At 45.1% G+C, this 23232-nt stretch overlaps 1 protein-coding gene across 3 annotated transcripts in view; it reads left to right on the top strand.

Moving 5' to 3' along the window:
* Positions 1-23232, top strand: part of hhip (hedgehog interacting protein) — a 435190-nt gene that overhangs the window by 230133 nt on the left and 181825 nt on the right. For all 3 annotated transcript variants that reach the window (XM_072496136.1, XM_072496135.1, XM_072496134.1), the window contains exons 5-6: positions 18597-18748; positions 22527-22700. In XM_072496136.1, coding sequence (XP_072352237.1) covers positions 18597-18748; positions 22527-22700 — 326 coding nt within the window. The remainder of the gene's footprint in view (positions 1-18596; positions 18749-22526; positions 22701-23232) is intronic.

Below are 23232 nucleotides of genomic sequence, written 5' to 3'. Positions count from 1 at the left end.
GTTATGCCCGACTTGGTGTCGGGACGAGATCCAGATTGTGGCATCTCGCTCTCACTGGGCGTGGTCCAGATCAGCATATTTAAATGAGGCTGGTTTAGCACAGGGCTAAACCGCTGGATTTGAAAGCAGGCCAGCTGCACGGTTCAATTCCCGTACCAGCCTCCCCGAACAGGTGTCGGAATGTGGCGACTAGGGGCTTTTCACAGTAACTTCATTTGAAGTCTGCTTGTGACAATAAGCGATCTTCACTTCATTTCAGGTATACGGATTATTTAAATATTCACTCGCCGGATTCACCCGGTGTCCGGGAGTCAAAGGCCGCGCCTGGGAGACCTCGTCAGGGTGGCACTTAGTACTGGTCCACACAAACGTGGAGCAGGCGCAATGCCAATGTGGGGGTCTCTCAGGCCATTGGAGACCCCCCCGGGTGTTCAGAGACAGTGCAGGGTGGCACTCTAGCTCTCCCTCTGGCCCTGAGGCACCTTGGCACTACCAGCCAGCCAACTGCAAGGCTTCCTGTGTGGCATTGCCAGAGTGTCCAGGTGCCAGATTGGCACTGGCAGGGATTGGGCCTGGTGGAATCCTGACCAGGTAGAAAGAGGGTAAGGGAGGAGTTCTTGGGGGCTTCTCCCAGCTTGGGGGGTATGAGGGGGATTGAAAAATGGGGGGTTGGAGCTGAAAGGCGCAGTCTCAGTAGAGAGAATCTCTGCTTTAACTCAAGTCCGCTGAATCGCGCCCGTGGTTAATGAAATAGTAAATGCTTGGGTATTAATTTTTCAAAATCCAACACATTCATGAAAGGTTCCATCAGACTGGAAAGTGCCAAATATCACTCCTCAATTCAAAAGGGGAAGGAGGCAGAAAACAGGAAACTATAGGCCAGTTAGTTTGGTGTCTGACCTTGGAAAGGTGGAGATAGATTGATTCTTGTTAGGCAAGAGGATCAAAGGTTATCAGGAGTAGATGGGAATGTGGAATTTGAAACACAAACAGGTCAGCCATGATCTTACCGAATGGTGGAACAGGCATGAGGGGCCGAATGGCCTACTTCTCCTATTTCCTTTGTTCGGATGTATGTTCGTGCCGAGGCCAGCAGCTCAGGAAATTTCCCAACTCAGCAAACCCATCTCGATTTAAAGGGTCAGCCCCATTGGACTCAATTTTCACACCCGGCGGGATATAGTCAGGACTCCAGAGGCCTAAAGCAAATCCTAGGTGGACACAGGGTTGTGCAAGTACCACAGCAGGCTAGCTACAAGTCCAACCTCAGTTCTCTGGGACTTGAGAGTTGTTTTCAAATCTGTTAGACCCTCTAGCCCTCAACCCTCAAATTCTCTTACCTCCTCATTAACCCCTGCATGCCAACTCATGCCTTGCACCTTGCCAACATACGACACTAACCCCCCCCCCGCCCATGCCACCTCCATAGCCACTTACCCAGAATCCACCATGGGAAGTCCTTAGGAGCCAAGAGGAGAAGAAAATAAAATAAAGTTCCAGAAATCTATTTCAGCTGTCACTCATACACATTTGATAATCAAAAAACCCATTCATGAAATCCATTCAATTGGTTAATCTCTTTAAAAAAAAAAATCTATGCAGACCCCACATCCAAGACACCAATCCTTTAACAGCCTTTTCAAACTGTCAAACTGTGAACTCAGTATCCCCTACATGGACTTTTTGAAACTCAAACAAGCATTCCTAACGACATAATAAAATACGTTGTTTTCTAAAAATTATTTCAGGACATATGGGTGGCGCTGGCAAGGCCAGTATTCAGTGAGCTGTCTTCCTGAGCCACTGCAGTCCATGTGGTGTAGGTATACCCACAGTGCTTTTGGGGGTGCGGTGTGAAGTTCCATGATTTTGACCCAGCGATGGTCAAGAAACAGGAATATAGCTCCAACTCCGCATCTTTGGGGGCCGAGCCCCAACCTTAAGGGCTAAGTCGACGCTGGACGAATTTCCGCCCCGCCAGACGGCGGAAAAGGCCTTTGGTGCCCCGCCAGCTGGCGCGGAAATGACATCTCCGAGCAGCGTATGCGCGGGAGCGTCAGCGGCCGCTGACAGCTTCCCACGCATGCGCAGTGGAGGGAGTCTCTTCTGCCTCCGCCATGGTGGAGACCGTGGCGGAGGCAGAAGGGAAAGAGTGCCCCCACGGCACAGGCCTGCCCGCGGATCGGTGGGCCCCGATCGCGGGCCAGGCCACCGTGGGGGCACCCCCCGGGGTCAGATCGCCCCGCGCCCCCCCCCCCCCCCAGTGTTGAATCCCAAGTTTCTTTACCCGTCAGTCTGGCCTCAATAAAAGTCGAGATGGATTTGCAGGTACAGCAGTAGTTATTTTATTTTGCTTGCAAGCTTTACTCAGTTCACAGTGGCACGAAGCACATCTTGCTTCATACACCTCTGGAATCAAGTGAGGATATAAGACAAAGGGATCTGTACTGATACATTCAAATGGCATCAAGTTTCACATACTCGATGCCCATAGGTCATCCTATATCCCTCCTGACCTGTTTGATCTATTCTGATTGGCTCACTTCCAATCCCTTCCTCTGGCCCCTATTACTCAGCATCCTTTTCTTCTGCTTTGGTGGACACACCTCTTCCTGCTTTTCCATGCGGTCTGAAATCCTTTGTCTGTGAACTAACCAGAATTAAACTGGCCTATCTCTACATTACATTAACTAATATGTCTAAAGTAACTATTTTATATCACATTCGTCACCAGGACCCCGGAGCCCGCCCACGCCGGTAAATACCAGCTTTGATTTACGCCGGCGGGACAGGCAATTTCTGGGCGGGACTTCGGCCCATCCGGGCCGGAGAATTGAGCGGGGGGGGTCCCGCCAACCGGCGCGGCCCGATTCCCGCCCCCGCCCAATCTCCGGTACCGGAGACTTCGGCGGGGGCAGGGGCGGGATTCACAGCGGCCAACGGCCATTCTCCAACCCGGCGGGGGGTCGGAGAATGACGCCCATGATTCCAACCAATGGAGACTTTTCTCCCAAATCCCCATTGACTCCAATTTTGCTGGGGCTCCTTGATGCCATTCGGTCAAATGCTGCCTTGATCCCAAAACAAGTCACTTGCACCTCGCCTGTTGAGTTTAACTCTTTTGCCCAAGTTTGACACACGGCTGTAATGAAGTCAGGAGCTGAGTAGCCCTGGTGGCACCCAAACTGAATATCATAGAATCCCTACAGTGCAGAAGGAGGTCATTCGACTTATCTAGTCTGCACCGGCCTTCAGAAAGAGCACCCTATCCAAGCCCACAACTCTCCACCCTGTCCCCATAACCCAGTAACACTACCTAACCTTTTGGACACTAAGGGGTAATTCAGCATGGCCAATCTACTCAACCTGCACATCTTTGGACTGTGGGAGGAAACCGTAGGAAACCCACGCAGACACGGGGAGAAAGTGTAAACCCCACACAGACAGTCAGCTGAGGCTGGAATTGAACCCAGGTCCATGCAGCAGTGCTAACCACTGTACCATTGTGCTGCCTCTGTGTCCATATCAGTGAGCAGGTTATTGTACAAGGTATTGGTGAGACTACATCTGGAGTACTGTGAGCAGTTTTGGTCCCCTTAAGGAAGGATATTATTTCATTGGAGGCAGTTCAGAGTAGGTTCACTGGGATGATCCCCGGTATGGAGGGATTATGAGCAACGGTTGAACAGGTTGAGACTCAACTCATTGGAATTTAGAAGACTGAGGTGATCTCATTGAAACATGTAGGATTCTTAAGGGGTTTGTCAGTGTAAATGCTGAGAGGATGTTTTCCCTCTTGGGAGAGTCTAGGACCAGATGGTATAGTCTTAGAATAAAGGCGTGCCAATTTAAGAATTTCCTCTCTCAGCGGGCTGTGAATCTTTGAGACTCCTTGCCACAGAGAGCTGTGTATATTTAAGGCTGAGATAGATTCTTGATCAGCAAGGGAATCAAGGGGCGAGGGCAGGAAAGTGGACATGAGGAATGTCTGATCAGTCGTGATCCTATTGAATAGTGGAGCAGGCTTGAGGGCAGAATGGCCGACACCTGTTCCTATTTCTTATGGTCTTACTGCTGAGTATGTGCTCCTCAATAGCACTGTTAACAATATTTTTCAACACTTTGCTGATGATAGAGAAAAGATTGATGGGGCAGCAATTGACATGATCAGATTTGTTCTGAAATGTCAAAAACCTCTAATGAAACTGTATGAACAGATCAGAATTTCTTTTTCAACCATACACCTGATGGCCTCTCAATCAAAGAAGTCCAAAAGTGTTTTTTATTTTTAAATTCACTGACAGCATATGCCTATTTTATTTTCATTTTAAACATAGGACATAAAAACTTCAGATCATAACACTTAAACAGATCTTATCCACCCATTGAGATCGTTTATGGCTAATTCATCAATTTGTGACTTCCATCCTGTGTTGTAAGGCCTTGGATCAGCCAAAAATGTAGTCTGTTTGAAATCGTAACTAAGTTCAAATCACCCTCCGTTCAGGTTTCCTCCTGTGTGAGTCAATTCCTGACCTGCTGGCAAAACTTGAATCTATCCGATATGGGGGCAGAACTTCCATGTCTGTGTTCCGCCTACCATTTTTACAGATCCGCAGAGTCTTCCCAACTTTGTGGTCATGTGCTGCATACTGTGTATTTTGCTTTACTGAGAGGCTGGTCCTCACCACCAACTGGGCCACATGCATCGGATGAAAGAAAGAAAAGGTCTCATGCCTTTCTTGACCTCAGCACATCTCAAATACTTCATTGCCAGTGCAGTTGAAATAGTGTAATGTAGGCAATGCAACAGTCAAATTGCTCTGAGAAAGATCCATAAACAAATAAAATAAATAACTTCAAAAATTTCCCTATTTTCTGCAACTAAAGCACACCACACTTTTAAGTGGTGCCGGGCAAACTTGATTTACTGCCTCATCAAAAAGATGTAGCCAAAGTAGTTATGGCTGCAGGCCTGGCACATGATAATAAGCTATCAACATGCAGAGGGCGCAATTATATTTCTAGGACTATATATTTTGCAAATATCTCAGTATCGATTTTACATCATGGAACTACTGTGAACAAATCTTTAACATTCTAGGCCGAATACAGATTCTTTATTGCTTAAAATCGAGACTAGTGGGGAATTCTTCATACTGCATTCCCAATGCTTACAGTTACTGGTTGTAGCTATAGGTGGACATTTCCCTGTGTCAACTAACATAGGGTGCGATCTAACGGCATGTTGCGCCTCGTGCTGATCTGTGCGAGCCGGTTAGAAAGTGGGAAAGGGTGAAATCGGGATCCGTGCCAGGCGGCGATCAGTTTCCGATCTAACCGGCCCGCTCCTTTGGCGGGTTCTGGATCCCACCTAGATGTGGTGATGTACCAATTAACACCAGTTGAGGGCAATCTCCATCTCATTAACGGCCTCCCATGTTCTAACCGACTCCCCAGCGGGAGGTCACACGGGCGTCCTTTAGCACAACTATTTAAAAACGGGAAACTGGTGAAATGGCTGCTGAGGGGATCAGAGGAACTGAGTAGCCATCTTCAATATCGGGCATGCTACCCCAGTGCTCAAGGGAGTGGGGGAGCCCCCGGGGGAGGACAGCCCTGGTGGGGGGCTGGGCCTCATCGATGGGGGAGGGCGCAGGGCCATGGGCTGGGGAGGGAGGTGAGGGGCGCAGTGCCCATGGGTCCTACAGACCACCTCTCGGATTGTGTATACCCATAACGGGCAGCTTCAGCTGCTGCCCATGTGTATGAACAAACAGCCCCAGAGCAGAGCCCTCTCCGTCGTAATATGATGCAGGTCACTTTAACTCCCTCTGACTGCACAGCAAAAGGATATTGTTAATAGGGAATTGGCATTGTTAGTTATATGAGCACTTCACAGCTCTCGAGTTGAATCTCGTAGGTACTCCTGCCATGACTTAGACAGGTGATTTTCCTAGCAACCCTAGCACCAACAAGAAAGTTGTGAGGCCTGGTCACTTTGCCTGAACCCTGGAGGTGTCAACACGACCGAGGCAGCAGCCAACAATCAAACACCCAAGAGCTGGGCTTCAGCACTGGGGATATTCTCGCAGCCAAAGGGTGAGTGTGTGTGGATAGGGGAGAGTACCTGAGTCCAGTCCACGTAATGTTCCCGGCAGGGCTCCGGGCTCCAGAGATCCGTGGTATGGCCAGGGGTGCATGTGCAGGACGGGGTCCCACAACACAACCGGCTCGTTGGATGGCACCCTGAGAGAAGATGGGGAATGTAAGGATGGGGAGGCTTACTGTCCCTAGCCGCCAATGGTGCCCCCCCCCCTCATCAGTGCCCATTCAGCGATCTTCCATCTTCTTACGCCCTTGTGTTCTGCTGCTACATCTAGGTGTGTCCCCAGATGCATGTCTGAGGTGGAGGTAGCCTGCTGCTTTGTGCCATGTGGCATTTAATGCCCTTGGTGGGCGTCCCCTGGGGCCAGAGGCCCCCAGCCACCTTACTGGTGACACTGGTGATGCCGTGGCACTCGGTTCTGCCTACTGACATCTAGACGCGCCAGGGTGTGGAGGGGGGGGTCTTGGGAGAGCTAGAGACCACCATTGTCTCCCTGCTGGAACGCTCCGAGTCGGCCTCCAGCGCATCCTGCTCCCAGGCTGTGCCTGTGGGGACCTAGGAGTCACCATGGGATGGAGCGGCAGCTGGAGCGAGCTCCAGAGGCCTCTGTGTCATCTGGCCTTGCCAGTCCTGGCGTCTCCCAAGTGACTGCACCATTGTGTCGACGCCCTCAGCGATGCTCCTCCGTGACTAGGACCTGCTCCACACAACCTCGGCAGTGTCCACCTGTGCCTGGGACATGTCCTCCAGCGACTGGGACATGCTGTCGAGGCCTTAGCCATGGCCATCACTGACTGAGCCACGCTTTGGACATCATCACTTATGACGCGGACGTCATGCTCCAGGTTTTCCACTGCCCTCGCTACCCTCGTGGTGTAGGCCTTGGTGCCACACATTGCCGGCATCATTTCCTGCGCCCGTGGTCTTTGGGACTCCTCCAATCAGCAATGCACTCACTGGAGTGTCGTTGACAACCCCTCCTGAATCATTGGGGGGGGGGGGGGGGGCGGTGCCAGCTGGCGACACGGCCATTTCTGCCGTGAAGCACGTGGGGGTTTATTTCCGGTTCTAACTGACGTTAGATACCAGTCACGGTCTCGTCGGGTCGGGCTTCGGGAAGCTCTCCAAGTTACGCTCGTTACCGCAATTAGTGCTTCTCCCATTAGGTCGATGTCAATTCGCCCTTGCAGCCCGGTGGAGGTCATTGAGCTTCTTCCTGTATTGGACTGCGGTCCTCCTCGTGACGCTGCCCGAACTGGTGGCCGCTGCCTCCCAGGTGCACTGCCGCCCCTGTGGCTGATCCTCCGACCCTCTCGGAGGAACAGTGTGTCCCCGTCTCAAATACATAGCATCCTGCAGCCTGGCCAGGTTGACATCTCTGAAACGTGTAGGAGGTCTCCATGGGGCCATGGTTGTGTGCTGTCTGGAGTGTGTTCGGAGGGAGTGGTTTATCTGCTGCTCCCCCTTGTTAGTGGGGAGCTGCCAACCACGGTCCTGGCGAATCAGCTGGCGAGACGGCCATTTCTGCCGTGAAGCAGGTGGGGGATTATTTCCGGTCCTAACTGACGTTAGATACCGGTCACGGACTCGTCGGGTCGGCCGTCAGTAAGCTCCCCAAGTTGTGTTCGTTACCGCAATTAGTGCTTTTCCCGTTAGGTCGTGCCTATAGTCTCTATTAGTTGTATCAAGTCCTGGCTAAACTCCATTTACATTAGCACTCAGTGCTGGATGAATAGTTTAGCCTTGGCAGTAATGCAGCTTCACCAGAATTATATTGGGATTTGAAGGGTTAAATTCAATGTTACATATACTTTGCTGCATATGTAGATAACCAAGGGGTGATTTATTGGAGCTGTTTTAGATGATTAAAGGAAATAATAGGGCAGAGAGAGAAACTATTGGGGCAGTCAAAATATTAAAATTAGAGCTAGCTGTTCAGGAGCGGCATCAGGAACCACTTATTCACAAAGTGAATTTTGTTTGACAACATTTCTGTGAAGGATCTTGGGACAGTTCACTACATTAAAGGGACGATTTAAATTGAAGTTGCTGTTGTAATATAAGTCTGAAACACTCTCCAAATAGCGGTTGATCAATTGAAATTTCAAAACTGAGGTTTCAAAGTTTTTGTTGGGCGAGGTTAATAGAGGTTATGGAACCAAGGTGAGTAACTGGAATTAAGATGCAGATCAGCCTGATCTCGTGGAATAGCAGTAAAAAACTAGAGGGGCTGAACCATCTACTCCCATTCCCATCTTCCTAATTGTTTCATAGTTCGGAAGGCAATTTTGTTGATTTAAATAATTAAGTATGTTTAAAAAATGAAAACTTTTTATCTGAAGTAAGAAGGTCGTGCGTCTTTGTCAAATGATGGTTTTAATACTATGGCCAGTTGTATAATTCAGACTATCATTATACTGATAAAATCATTGAACTTGGTTTGGCTGCTGTTCTGATTGCATGGTTTGTAAACTGTGGTTACCATGTTTTCTGGTTGTAGATTTATGTAATTAAGCTGTGAGTTGTAAATGTGTTAGGTCATAATATTTCATTGCAGTACTCTGCTGGTGGCAGATTAAATGAAATATTGCACTTGCAGGATCCCTAAATTTAGTAATATTTACCCATTATTTGTGCTTTCAACAGCAATATAATACAGAATGATATTTGGAATGTGTTATATATCATAGAGCTGTGGTCTCTTTCATAGGCAGAACAATGAATATCTGCAGCTCAATGTGTCCCCAGCCGTTATACTATTTTCATTTGAGTGTAATGCTGAATCTTTCAGAAACCATTTGAAATGTCAAAAAGTTTTTTAAATAACTCGACAAAGGAAGACTCTTTACCATTATAGTCTCTTTGGCTTTAGCATTGACGGCTATCTTAGCGAAATACAAATATTGACAAGCAGTTTGTAAGCATGCTGTAGTTTCAAAGCGTTTAACATTTTTCCGCATGGCTTACTGCTAGGAGGTCTCTTATATCTTTTATTTTGTGGGGAAGCATCTAGAAATCTGGATATGGTGTAATCTTGTTGCAAATAATATCCAAACTTATTGGCAGAGACCTTCAGTGCTTGTAACAGCAGGTTACCTCTGCTGAGTTTTATGTCTTGGCTACTGCTGCTGGAAATAAAGCTGATTTTGTGTACTGATGAGATTAGCTGTTTATTTTAATATATTGTTTCTAATGTGCTTATTAGATTTATCAAGTCTAAAGCAAGAATTTTGATTGTCTTTAGAACTATTGCAAAAAACAATGGTTCGTGGACTCTTTTTAAACCAAGCTTGAGAATTTTTTTCACGTTCTTATTACTATGAACTCTGGCGGGGGAAGGGCAGGGAGCTAGAAATTCAGGTCGACACATTTCTGAAGTACAAACAATGAGCAGACATTCCCAAAATTTAATACAAGACGTGCATATTTTTAGCCTCAAGAAAGATGTCAGCACTTCTGGGCAGAGAAGCAGAGGTGGTCCCATATTAAAGTGTAGGCACAATGCTACAGGAATGGGAGTGAATGCAATTACATGGGAAGAATTCTAATTAAGCCCAATTATGATCAAAATTTCTGATTGTGACAAATACATCGAAAACCTTTTTGAAAAAGTTATATAGTTTTGCTTTTAGAAACCATAGAGCGTGATCTTACGGGCACGCTACGCCGGAAAAGCAGCTCGCCGCGGCGGAGAGTGGCCGGTGAAAGCCGGGAGACCCCACTCCCGAGATCAACCCAGCTCGTAATGCCTCGTGAGATGCAATGCAATCTCGCTAGACCTTGTAAGGGGAATTTTTGGCAATTCTGCATATTAGAGCGAGGCAGTAAGCCTCACTCTAATATGCAGATTCCCAAGGTACCTGAGGCTTTGGGATTCAGTCTCTTCGCCTCGGGAACCTCAGGTTGTTTGGCACTAGACCCCAGAAACGGGGGCCCCCAGCTGCATTCCCTTTGGGCAGGGTGGTGCCCTGGCACTGCTGGTGCCACCTGGGCACCCTGGCAGTGCCACCTGGGTGCCAGCCTGGCACTGATGAGGTGCCAAGCTGACATTTTATGCCAATTGGGTCCTGGTTGCCTGCCGTCGGTGTTGGCCTCCCTCCCTCCCTCTCATGTTGTGTTCATGTTGGGGGGAGGTCGGGTTTTTTTTGTGATCTTTGTGATGCCCTCCTGTTCTCTCACTACAATGGTGAGTTCTGACGAGCAGAGTTCCCCCGTTGTAAAAAACGGGGCTTTGTGCAGCCTTGGCCGCATGTTTCCCGTTTAGGCCCCTTATTCAAAGCGAGTTGCGTTTAATAGCCATGTGTTACTCAGCACTGTAAGTGCCAGGAAGCACGCAGCTAAATGCGCTCGCTTGGGAATTTTGTTCCCTTTTGAGAAGTTTGTATCCAAGGACTTTTTCCATTTATTTTAATAGCAGTCAGTGAAATATTGATAATCTGTTTTCCAATGAGTGGGTTTGCTCAATAAAGTTTATTACCCCCAAGTACCTGACCAATCAGATTCCCATAATAAATCCCATTTTTGATATTTTTGGATTCAAGTGGATTGTCACTTAAATAGTCAGGCAATGGCCAAAGTTATTCATTCAACTGTGGAGAGTGGGTAGCTGCAGGAAAGTAGAGCAGTAAATCCCTTAAGATTGACACCAGAAACATGCAAATATATCTGCTCCTGTCTTACAGAAAATATATTTCCTTAATGGAACCACAAGATATGCACCTGGAAACAGGATACAATTTAGCCAACAGTATCAATTGAAGACAGTGACTTAAATGTTGGCTCGACGGACAAATATGGCGACGGCGGTCTTGTGTAGAATTGTTTCCAATTAAATATTGGGAAAACAATATTTTCCACTTGAAAAGCTACTTACTCTGTCTCTCTTCTGGCAACTGCTGAGGTAACCAGACTGTTCACTACCTTGCCGTCACTTTAGGATTGAGATGGGCTTCTGATCACATACCCAGGCCAACAATAACACAGCTTATTCCTTTTCCACCTCCAACACCCAACAACATACCTCCCTCAGCTCACCTGCTACTGGAGCCCTTATCTGTTGACTCCAGATATGACTATTAGAATGCAGGCCAGGCCAGCCTCCGATTTTTTACCTTTTTGAGATCATGCAAATGTCTACCCATGTCCTAATTCACACAAAGTGCTGTATACCCATCACCCTGTGTTCATCTACCTATGCCGGTTCGAGCAGCACCTTGATTTTAAAATTCTCGTTCCCTCTTATGGCTTCGCCTCTCCCCATCTCTAGCTTTCTGCAGCCCCTCAACCTTCACGATAACTGCCCTTAATAGAATATAGAACATAGAAAAATACAGCACAGAACAGGCCCTTCGGCACACGATGTTGTGCCGAACCGTTGTCCTAGATTAATCATAGATTACCATTGAATTTACAGTGCAGAAGGAGGCCATTCGGCCCATTGAGTCTCCACCGGCTCTTAGAAAGAGCACCCTACCCATAGTCAACACCTCCACCCAACACCAAGGGCAATTTTAGACACTAAGGGCAATTTATCATGGCCAATCCACCTAACCTGCACATCTTTGGACTGTGGGAGGAAACCGGAGCACCCGGAGGAAACTCACGCAGACACTGGGAGGATGTGCAGACTCCACACAGACCGTGACCCAAGCCGGAATCGAACCTGGGACCCTGGAGCTGTGAAGCAATTGTGCTATCCACAATGCTACCGTGCTGCCCTTAAGAACAAATAAATCTACACTATATCATTTTACCGTAATCCATGTACCTATCCAATAGCTGCTTGAAGGTCCCTAATGTTTCCGACTCAACTACTTCCACAGGCAGTGCATTCCATGCCCCCACTACTCTCTGGGTAAAGAACCTACCTCCGACATCCCTCCTATATCTTCCACCATTCACCTTAAATTTATGTACCCTTGTAATGGTTTGTTCCACCCGGGGAAAAAGTCTCTGACTGTCTATCTATTCCCCTGATCATCTTGTAAACCTCTATCAAGTCGCCCCTCATCCTTCTCCGTTCTAATGAGAAAAGGCCTAGCACCCTCAACCAGCCCTTCTCTAACATCCCGTATTTTCACCGCACAATTAGATGTGGCCATGACTTAAAGTGACCAGGGCCAAATCTCTGGTCAAATCCCTCCCTAAACCTCAGTTTTTTTCCATAGTTCACCTTCCTCGAAGATGTTCCATGAAATCTAACCTTTGGTCAACCTTTTCTTCTTTGCCCTGTTTTGTGAGCACCATGAAGAATACAGCACAAGGTGGTAGAAACTGCTAATGATTTCCCCACGCCCCCCCATTGGGGGAAGCTCATACTCACTAAGGGTTATGGGATACCCATGCCTCGTTGCCGTTCGGCGGCGGAGGTCCCACTGGAGGTCCCTCTATGGAGGTGTCCTCTCCTAAAACCAGGGGATCTGGGGTGGAGGGTGATGCATGCAGCAGTACTTTGCAACCACCTTTTGCACCGGTTCAGATGCCCAAGAGCCTTGCAATCTTTGCGGTCTTGTGGAGTCCGTGAGCCACGTCTATGTTGAGTGTTCTAGGCTGCACTCCCTTTTTAATTTCTTAACAACATTGTTGTTTATGTTTTGTTTGCATTTCAGCCCACGCTCCAGATCTATGGGCATCTGGTGCGGAGGGGGACGGGGAAGACCTCCTCGTGAATCTGCTCCTGGGCCTGGCGAAGCTTGCCATAAACAGGTCCAGGCAGCAGGCAACCGAGGGGATCGTCCGACCGGACTGGCTGCCCCTCTTCCGCGGCTTCATTTGCGGCCGGATATCCCTGGAGAAGGAGCATGCAGTGTCCACGAGCACACTCGAGGCCTTTCATGCTCGGTGGGCACCGCAGGGGTTGGATTCCTTTATCGACCCCAATTTTCACATTTTGATTTGATTTTTAAGTTTCCGTTCCTCTTTGTTCTTTTTGGGCTATGCTCCTTTGAGGAAGGTCCCTTTTAATTTATCCTTCAGTTAATTTCTGTTCTTCTATTTAGTTGATGGCTCTAAAATACATTATGGGATACCTAATAGTCCGGAGCCAATAGTATTCAGGCATGTTATAACACCCTACCTACCATCTCATGTGACTTGATGTCATTTTGTTTAATTTTCTCCTGTAAAGCTCAATAGATGTTTTACTGGTTAAAACACTACATAAAAACAAGATGCTATGAATTTAGCATAGATAACCTTCTTGTTCATTTTTAGATAGGTTACTATTACAATTCAACATTCATTATTATTTTGAAGGAGAACAATAAATAACCATCGTTGTTTCATGATATGATGAGAAAGATTACAGATGGAGACCAAATGGAGATAAGGTCCCACCCAGACATAGTAGTGAAAGTCTCCTTGTAACCGCCAAATCTATCAAAACGAGGTCAGAAGCCATGAATGAAAAGTTGAAACGTTTTGTTGTTACTCTGTCATGCGTGTTAAAAATCCATTCTTAAATTCCTAGTGGAGCACAAAAACTTTGGTATTATGTCACTATTCACTTCTCATAGGAAGAGGATTGCAAAAGATTTCAGGCCTTTCTGTCCACTGGAACATAGGAGCAGGAGTAGGCCATTCAGCCCCACGAGCCTGTCCTGTCGTCCAATGAGATCAAGGCTGATCTGTGACCTAACTATATATACCTACCTTTCACCCATATCCCTTAATATCTTTGTTTCATTTGGGAGTCCTTGTTCAAGATTCTCTTAAGGTTAACGTGCAGGTTCAGTCGGTAGTTAGGAAGGCAAATGCAATGTTAGCATTCATGTCGAGAGGGCTAGAATACAAGAGTAGAAATGTACTTCTGAGGCTGTATAAGGCTCTGGTCAGACCCCATTTGAAGTATTGTGAGAAGTTGTGGGGCCCATATCTAAGGAAGGATGTGCTGGCCTTGGAAAGAGTCCAGAGGAGGTTCACAAGAATGATCCCTGGAATGAAGAGCTTGTCGTATGAGGAACACTTGAGAACTGTGGGTCTATACTCGTTGGAGTTTAGAAGGATGAGGGGGGATCTTATTGAAACTTACAGGATACTGCGAGGCCTGGATAGAATGGATGTGGAGAGGATGTTTCCACTTGTAGGAGAAACTAGAACCAGAGGGCACAATCTCAGATTAAAGGGACGATCCTTTGAAACAGAGATGAGGAGGAATTTTTTCAGCCAGAGGGTGGTTAATCTGTGGAACTCTTTGCCGCAGAAGGCTGTGGAGGCCAAATCACTGTGTTTAAGACAGAGATAGAAAAGTTCTTGATTAATAAGGGGATCAGGGGTTATGGGGAGAAGGTAGGAGAATGGGGATGAGAAAAATATCAGCCATGATTGAATGGCGGAGCAGACTCGATTGGCCAAGTGGCCTAATTCTGGTCTTATGGTCTGAACAAAAACATATCTATTTCTGATTTTAAACTAACAACTGATCTAGCTTCAACTGCTGTTTGTGGGAGAGAGTTCCAAACCTCTACCACTTTGGAGTGAAGGGGTTCTTCCTATCATCTCTCCTGAATGGTCCAGCCCTAATTCTTAGACTAGGCTCCCTTGTTTTAGAATCTCCAACCAGTGGAAATAGTTTATCTTTAACTACCCTGTTTTTCCCTGTTAATACCTTGAATACTTCGATCAGATCATCCCTTAACCTTCAAAATTCCAGCGAAAGCAGGTCTGATTTGAGTAATTCTCTTCATAACTCAATCTATGTAATCCAGGTATCATTTTCAAAAACTTACATTGCGCTCCCTCCAAGGCCAAAATATCCTTCCTAAGGTGTGGTGCCCAGAACTGCTCTCAGTACTCCAAGTGGAGTCTAACTAGGGTTTTGTATAGTTTCAGCATAACCCCTGTGCATTTGTGTTCCAATCCTCTAGATATAAAGGCTAGCATTCCATTAACCTTTTCTATTATTTTCTGCACTTGTTCCTGGCATTTTAAGGAACTAATAATAATAATCGCTTATTGTCACAAGTAGCCTTCAATGAAGTTACTGTGAAAAGCCCCTAGTCGCCACATTCCGGCGCCTGTTCGGGGAGGCCGGTACGGGAATTGAACCCGCAATGCAGCCTTGTTCTGCATTGCAAGCCAGCTATTTAGCCCAGTGTGCTAAACCAGCCCCAGAACTATGTACCTTAACCCCCAAGTCTCCACTGTACCTAACCGCTTTCCATTTAAAAAGTACTCTGCTCTATCCATTTTTGGTCCAAAATGGCAACCTCACACTTGCCTACATTAAATTCCATCTGCCACAAGTTTGCACATGTAACTGTAAATAATCTTTATGACTACCTCTCCCTATTGTGCCTCCTTCCAGGGGTACAGTAACAAATTGGTTATGTTACTGGACCAGTAATCCAGAGGCTTGGATGAATGATCAAGAGACAAGAGTTCAAATCCAGCGGCTTGGAAATTAAAACCAGTTAATTAAAGATAAACCAGGGATAAAATGCTTAGTTTCAGTATTAGTGAATACATAGTTATTGAATTTTCATTAAAACCCATCTACTTTAGTACTGACCTTCCTTACCTAGTCTGGCCTTTATATCATTCCAAATCCAATGTGGTTAACTTTTAACCAGCCTCTGAAATGGCTTAACGAGCTACTCAGTTGTATCAAACCACTAGGACAAAGTATGGTTAAAATAGAACCAAATGGACCACACAGCATTGAGTTAACATCAGATTCAGACATGACAGAGGCACACCAATTCCAGTAGACCCTACAGAGTTCTTTTTAACATCTAAGGACTTGTAGTAAAATTGGGAGAGACTAATTAAGCTCAATCTGAGAATCATACTCACAGAATTCCAGCTTTCAGCCAACATCCCAGACTCCTCCTTCACCATCTCAGGATATTTCTGACCCAAAAGCAAGCCAGATCCATCAGATGTGACAACAGTGATATACAGTTAGGAGGGAGTGGTCCTGAGATTACTGCAAATTAACTGCAGCCCCCATGAAATTTTACAACACCAGGTTAAACATTGGCAAGAAAAACTTCCTGAAAACTATTTACCACCCTCCTTCAGCTGATCAATCAATATTCTTCCATGTTGGACACCACTTGGAAGAAGCAATTGAGGCACCAGGGGCTCAATGTTTTCTCAGCGGGGGACTTTTGCGCCCATCACCAAGAATTACTTTACTAATACCATTACTGACTGAGCTAGCCAAGTCCTGAAAGACATAGCTGCTTGACTGGGCTTGCGGCAGGTACCAAGAAAGTCAACATGAAGAATCCCAGAACCACTGCAGGTCTATCCACATCTCATCAGAAATAGTGGTGGACAATTAAACAGCTATGATAGGAGGAGGCTCCACAAACACACCCATCCTGAAGTGACTGCCCTTAACATCATGGCAGCATTTGACCAAGTGTAGCAACAAAGAACCCTAGTAAAATTGAAATCAGTGGGAGTCAGGGAAAATGTCTTCACTAGCTGGAGTCATACCAGAAACCTAACTGGGCTAGCAACAAGAGCAGGTCAGAGGCTGGGAATTCTGTGGCGAGTGACTGAACTCCTAACTGCACAAAAGCCTTTCCAGCATCTGCAAGATAAAAGTCAGGAGTGTGATGAAATACTTTCCACTTGCTTTAATGAATGCAGCTCCAACAACACCCAACTAGCTTGTCACCAACTTAAATATACACTGTCCCCACCACTGGCAGTCCTTGACTGCAGTGTGTACCATCTAGGAGGTGCACTGCAGCAACTCTCCAAGGCATCTTCGTCAGCAACTCCCAAACCCACGTCCTTGACCATCCGGAAGGATAAGGGCAGGAGGCGCACAGGAACATCAGCATTATCAAGCTCCCTTTCAAGTCATTTATCTTCCTGACTTGGAAATGTGTCACCATTCCTTCATCGTCGCTGAGTCAAAATCCAGGAATTCCCTACCAAATAGCACCGTGGGGGTGCTTTCATCACAGGGATCACAGCAGTTCAAAAAGTGACTCATCACCATTTTCTCAAAGGCAATTAGGGATGGATAATAAATCCTGGTCTTGTCATCATTACCCACATCCTGTGACTGAAGAAAAAAATGACCACATTGGCATTCCAAGTAACTACCTTCTCCTGATATCGCATTCCTATTGTTTTCTTTTTGCTAATTTCCTTCTTCTCTATCACCTTTTAGCCTTTAACTTCATTTTGATGTGCGTTCTGCTGTATATCTTTAAATAATTGTGAATGTGTATTTTGATTGGTTCATGATTTGCCTTCAGCATCACAGTTTTAATCTCTTTTATGAGTTTAAAATTTTTCTTTTGAACATACCTTTTTCATGTTCTCTCTTTGGCCAAAAACCCTCTGTTGTAGTTTTCCTGCCTTTTCTGCTTTCAGAGAAATAAAGGTGCAGTGGAACCTACCTTACAACAACTGAGTTCCCCAAGTTCCTTCTGCATTCACTCAAAGCAGAATTTCAGAAATGCATCAACAACAACATTCAGACTTATTACTGCCAGTATAAAATATAATTAATTAAACTTATTTTGGCGTTGCTTTGAAGGGATTAGAAGTGCGACATCAGCTTATTGTAGCACTTCTCTGTGTGCTGTAATCAAAACACCCTGGAAAACAAGGACAAGCAAGAAGCCTGTCCTTTTGAATTTATCATTACTATAAAAGCAAAATTGTCGGTATTTTTGATCAGTGATTATATATAGTAACAAAAACTAATTTATTTATGGTAGATCTTTGAGACTATATCATATGGCCTTTTACCACAGCTTCCAATCAATAAAGGATAAGTTGAAAGAAAAAAAAAAATCACCCAACCAGTATGTAATGAGATGGATTATATAAAGCATGCAAGTAATTTTTAGTACTACATGCAATATTAAAAACACAGGATAATTTTCATTCCTTGCATAGCTCCACTGTCCAATACACAGCCAATAATGAAAAATGGCTATTAATTATTGTAGACAAAAAGAGCAGACCACCATGGATGTGACAATTGATGTAGTTGCCTCCAGGGTAAAGAAAAGTTCATATGCTAGACAATTAATTTAATTGTTTTTGGAGTGCAGTGCCAAGGGAAGGAGTTCACAGCTCACCCTGTGGTATTCAATGCTTTATGAATGTTAACAGCAGGAAAAACGGCTGCTAGTGTTAGGCTCATTTGTCTTCCTTAGTGTATAAGCAAGTTAATAGCTGAACAAAGAATTCTTCCTCGCATTTATATGTGTCTTCATGGAGATCTTGAGATTACACACACAAATCACTTTACAATGGTGCAGTAAGAGGTTTTTATGTGCAATGCAGTACTCACGTCAGTTGTGACAAATGTATAGTTCCAAGTTAGTTGTTTAAGGGGAAATATTTTATAATCCCTTTGTGTGTTATAGTCAATGCAAGAAAGGAAAAAAAAGGGAGTTTATAAACAAATTATCCATACCAATGAAAGATATTCTGCACTGGTTTCCAGATGAAGCAAAATGGAGAACATATTTAACGTTACAATGCTTTGTTTTTTTTTATTTAACCACAGGGTGGAGATGAAAGAGGATTGTTAAGCCTTACATTCCATCCCAAATACAAGAAAAATGGAAAGCTGTATGTCTCTTATACCACCAACCAAGAACGATGGGCCATTGGACCACACGACCACATTCTTAGAGTAGTCGAATACACTGTATCCAGGTAGTACACTAACAATATGAGATACTTATGCTCCAGCTTATCTTATGAATATTAATTACTGACCAGGACTTTATTTGCTGTAAATTATAATGTGAATGCCATGGGGCAGAATCTTGTTGTAGCACCAGGGATCTCGTCTGCCAGCTGGAGGGCCAGCAGTAGATCTGCAGTGCCTGTTTTTGGGAAGGCCCACTAAATCGCAAGCCAAACAGGCGGTGGTGAGACCACTGGTGGGCCTGCCCCTCATGTCCCCGAGGATGGAAGTCCCGCCTAGTGAGAGCTGCTGGCCATCAGAGGCTAACAGCTCCTGTGCTCAGCAGCAGCACTGAGGAGGCTGTGACTGCTGCAGTAAGGACACCCCTGGAGTCCCAGGATCATGGAGGATCCAGGATGCAGGTATGTAATGTGGAGGGGAGTGGGATTTAGCCAGATGGGGATCACAGGAGTGGCAGGTAAGGGGGTGAGAACAAGGGCAGCTGGGTGGCTCTCTGTAGGAAGCACCCCATCCCAATGTCCAGCCCTTTGGTCAGGCACTAATTGCATTTGATGAAGATATTCCCTGAACCACACCAAGGTCACAAGCGTTCTGCACAGTTGCAACTGTTTTGCATGCCACATGGCAACAAGCTTACTTGCAGCGCAGTGAATACCAGCAGCAGCAGAATGAGGCCCTTAAGTGGTCGTTAACTGCCCACTTAAGGGCGCTGCGGCAGGTCGATCATGGGCTTTCCCACCCAGAACTTAATTTCGGTGGAAGCGGAAAGGCATTGGATTCAGGTACGCCTAATTTCATGCCCCTCCCACCGCCCGCCACAGTGAGAGCCACAGGATTCCATCTGTAATGTGTAAGATGGTAATGCTATTTAGCGGTACACTAACATGCTGATAAATTTCTAAAGCTCTTTAAAATGCCACATATTTATTTGCCTGTGAAGATCACCAATAACAAGAACCCAATTATTTGGCTGTGGTTGGTTTATTTCACTTTAAAGCAAGTTTTAGCATTGAATTGCCTCCATCAATTCTACATATTAAGGTGAAAAAAACGCTGTTGATTAGGCGTTTTTAATTGCTTTATTTCCATTGTGATTAGCTATATAAAGTATGGTTAGGACATGCTTCTGTTTTACAAAGAACAAAACAAAGAACAAAGAAATGTACAGCACAGGAACAGGCCCTTCGGCCCTCCAAGCCCGTGCCGACCATACTGCGCGACTAAACTACAATCTTCTACACTTCCTGGGTCCGTATCCTTCTATTCCCATCCTATTCATATATTTGTCAAGATGCCCCTTAAATGTCCCTATCGTCCCTGCCTCCACTACCTCCTCCGGTAGTGAGTTCCAGGCACCCACTACCCTCTGCGTAAAAAACTTGCCTCGTACATCTACTCTAAACTTTGCCCCTCTCACCTTAAACCTATGCCCCCTAGTAATTGACCCCTCTACCCTGGGGAAAAGCCTCTGACTATCCACTCTGTCTATGCCCCTCATAATTTTGTATACCTCTATCAGGTCGCCCCTCAACCTCCTTCGTTCCAGTGAGAACAAACCGAGTTTATTCAATCGCTCTTCATAGCTTATGCCCTCCATACCAGGCAACATTCTGGTAAATCTCTTCTGCACCCTCTCTAAAGCCTCCACATCCTTCTGGTAGTGTGGCGACCAGAATTGAACACTATACTCCAAGTGTGGCCTAACTAAGGTTCTATACAGCTGCAACATGACTTGCCAATTTTATAGATATATTTTAAGAATTTCATTTAAATAGTTCAGCTGAATAGCTAAACATTGTTACCATTGAGACAAAATTTTAAAGTCAAACAGTTACAAAGAATTATCATTGTTTGGTTAGTTTCTAGTCTTCTGTTGATCTTTATGAATCCTTTTTGAGATTGACTCTGTGAGGCACGAGAATTAACATCAGTAAATGAATGTCATTAACTAAAAGGTTAATCATAGAATCTCTATTCGGCCCATTGAATCTGCACCGACCCACCGAAAGAGCACACCACTTAGGCCCATGGACCGCCCAATCCCCATAACCTTTTGTCACTATGGGGCAATTTATCATGGGCAATCCACTTAGCCTGCACATCTTTGAACTGAGAGGAAACTGGAGCACCCGGAGGAAACCCGCGCAGATACAGGGAGAATGTGCAAACTCTACACAGGCAGTCACCCAAGGTCAGAATTGAACATGAGTCCCTGGCGCTGTGAGGTAGCAGCACTAACCACGGTGCCATTGTGTCACCAGTGTTAAACTGGACAGGAAAATTCATACTGTGGGTTCAATAAGTCAAAAAGTATTCCTGATATAACCAGAAATGTTCTCACTTCATTTAAACAAAAAGGAATGTTAAAATAAAAATCAAAACTGTCAAAAGGAATTCTGATAATATTTAATTATCAGCCAAAATTTGTGCCTTTGAAAGGTGCCATCTTGCATCAGTGATAGTACTCTTGGGTCTGAGTCAGAAGGTCGTGAGTTAAAATCCAACTCTAACGATTTGAAGATAATCCAGGCTGATCCTTCAGTTTAGTAGTGAGGCTGTACTGCACTATCAGAGGCTTTGCCATTTGGGCGAATAGTGAGGAATCTCTTGTTTCTCAGACGGACATTAAAGATCCCATGCACTATTAGAAAGAGGGAAAGGGAGTTTCCCCGGTAACCTGCCAATATTTATCCTTCAAACAGCACCATCAAAACAGATTATTGGGACATCAATTTAACTGGTGCTTGTGGGATTTTGATGTCAACATATTGACTGTGATGAAAGCCTAGATTGAAGAAAGGTGTGCTATAAGACAACCATCTGAAATAAATACTTTTATCCCTTTTACTTATTATTTTACTCCCCTCTGTGTTTGTCTGTCTTGTGTATGTGTAGGTGGTGGGACAAGTTTAACCCGGGGTTAGGAATTAGGTAATAGTTAACCTGTTGATTTGCTGCATATTTAATTATAGTTATTGTTATTACTAAACATAATTGTGTTTAACTTTAGAAACTTGGAGGCTTTAGTTATTGGGCAGCTAAGGGACAAAGACTTTGGCTGTTTTTTAAGAATTATTAGTTAATCCAATTGTACTGAGACTGCGGGGTCAAGTGGGACTAGAATTGACTACGCAGTAGCTCAGGGGGTCATAACATATGTAATGAAACTGTATTCCTGCAAACACTGCAATGTATGTTTTTTTAACAATGCATATCTTGATCATGTTTTGACTTTTGTGCTTGTTTAGAACTTGCAAATTGACCTAATACACGGTGCATGGACTGCACGGCGGCAGTGTTAGCACTGCTGCCTCAAAGTGCCAGGGACCCGGATTCAATTCCAACCTCTGGTTACTGTCTGTGTGGAGTTTTCACATTCTCCCTGGCTGTGCATGGGTTTCCTCCAGGTGCTCCGGTTTCCTCCCAGAGTCCAAAGATGTGCAGCCTAGGTGGATTGGCCATGCTAAATTGCCCCTAAGTGACCAAAGGTTGGGTGGGGTTACAGGGAGAAGGTAGGGGATTGGGCCCAGGTAGGGTGGTCTTTCGAAGGGTCGGTGCAGACTCGATGGGCAAATGGCCTCCTTCTACACTGTGGAGATTCTATGATTCTATGCTTCTCGACCACAGTGACTACACTTAGAAAAGAAATACTTAATTTGTTGTAAAGCATGTTGGGGCAAATGAAGGTCATGAACATCGCAGTAAAATGCAAGTTCTTCTTTTAACATATTTTTCAAAGGAATGTAATTGTATTAATAAACATAATTGTAATTTATTACACAGAAAAAATGCAAATCAAGTGGATACAAGAACGGCAAAAGTATTGATTGAAGTAGCAGAGTTACACAGAAAGCATTTGGGTGGACAGCTCTTGTTTGGGCCTGATAGCTTCTTGTACATCTTCCTTGGAGATGGAATGATTACCCTTGATGATATGGAAGAGATGGATGGGTTAAGGTAAGTAGATAATAAAAACAAAAGCTGTAAAATGTATATAACGGTCAGTAATTATGAATGTATTGTCAAAACATCTGTGATGAAAGATTTAAATGTTAACTTCCAGGTTGATACATGGCCAGTGTCATTTGGTAGTGCCAAGCAGTACAATTTAGATTTTAGAAATGCTCTTTCTCTGGTTATTTTTTATTCTCATTAACCTTTTCCATCATTTCAATTATTGAAAATTGGAGATGGAAGAGAAAAGGGAGGACAGTAGAGTAATTGATGAGATAAATGGAGGCACTTAAATGCACTAAAAATGGAAAAAGTACTTGGTTCGGCTGGGATTAACATAGAACATCACCGATGATGCTGAGAGAAATGAGAATAAAAATAGCAGAGCCTCTGGTCATAATCTTCCAATCTACCTTAGGTCTGACAGGTGCCAGAAGATTGAAGGATTGCAAATGTTACATCCCTTTTCTAAAAAAAGGAGGGTTAAACCCAGAAATTACTGGCAGATCAGCTTAACAACAGTGAGAGGAAAGCT

Source organism: Scyliorhinus torazame, chromosome 3 (assembly GCF_047496885.1).
Source record: "Scyliorhinus torazame isolate Kashiwa2021f chromosome 3, sScyTor2.1, whole genome shotgun sequence".
Taxonomy (NCBI): domain Eukaryota; kingdom Metazoa; phylum Chordata; class Chondrichthyes; order Carcharhiniformes; family Scyliorhinidae; genus Scyliorhinus; species Scyliorhinus torazame.
This window is presented reverse-complemented; position numbering and strand designations above follow the sequence as displayed.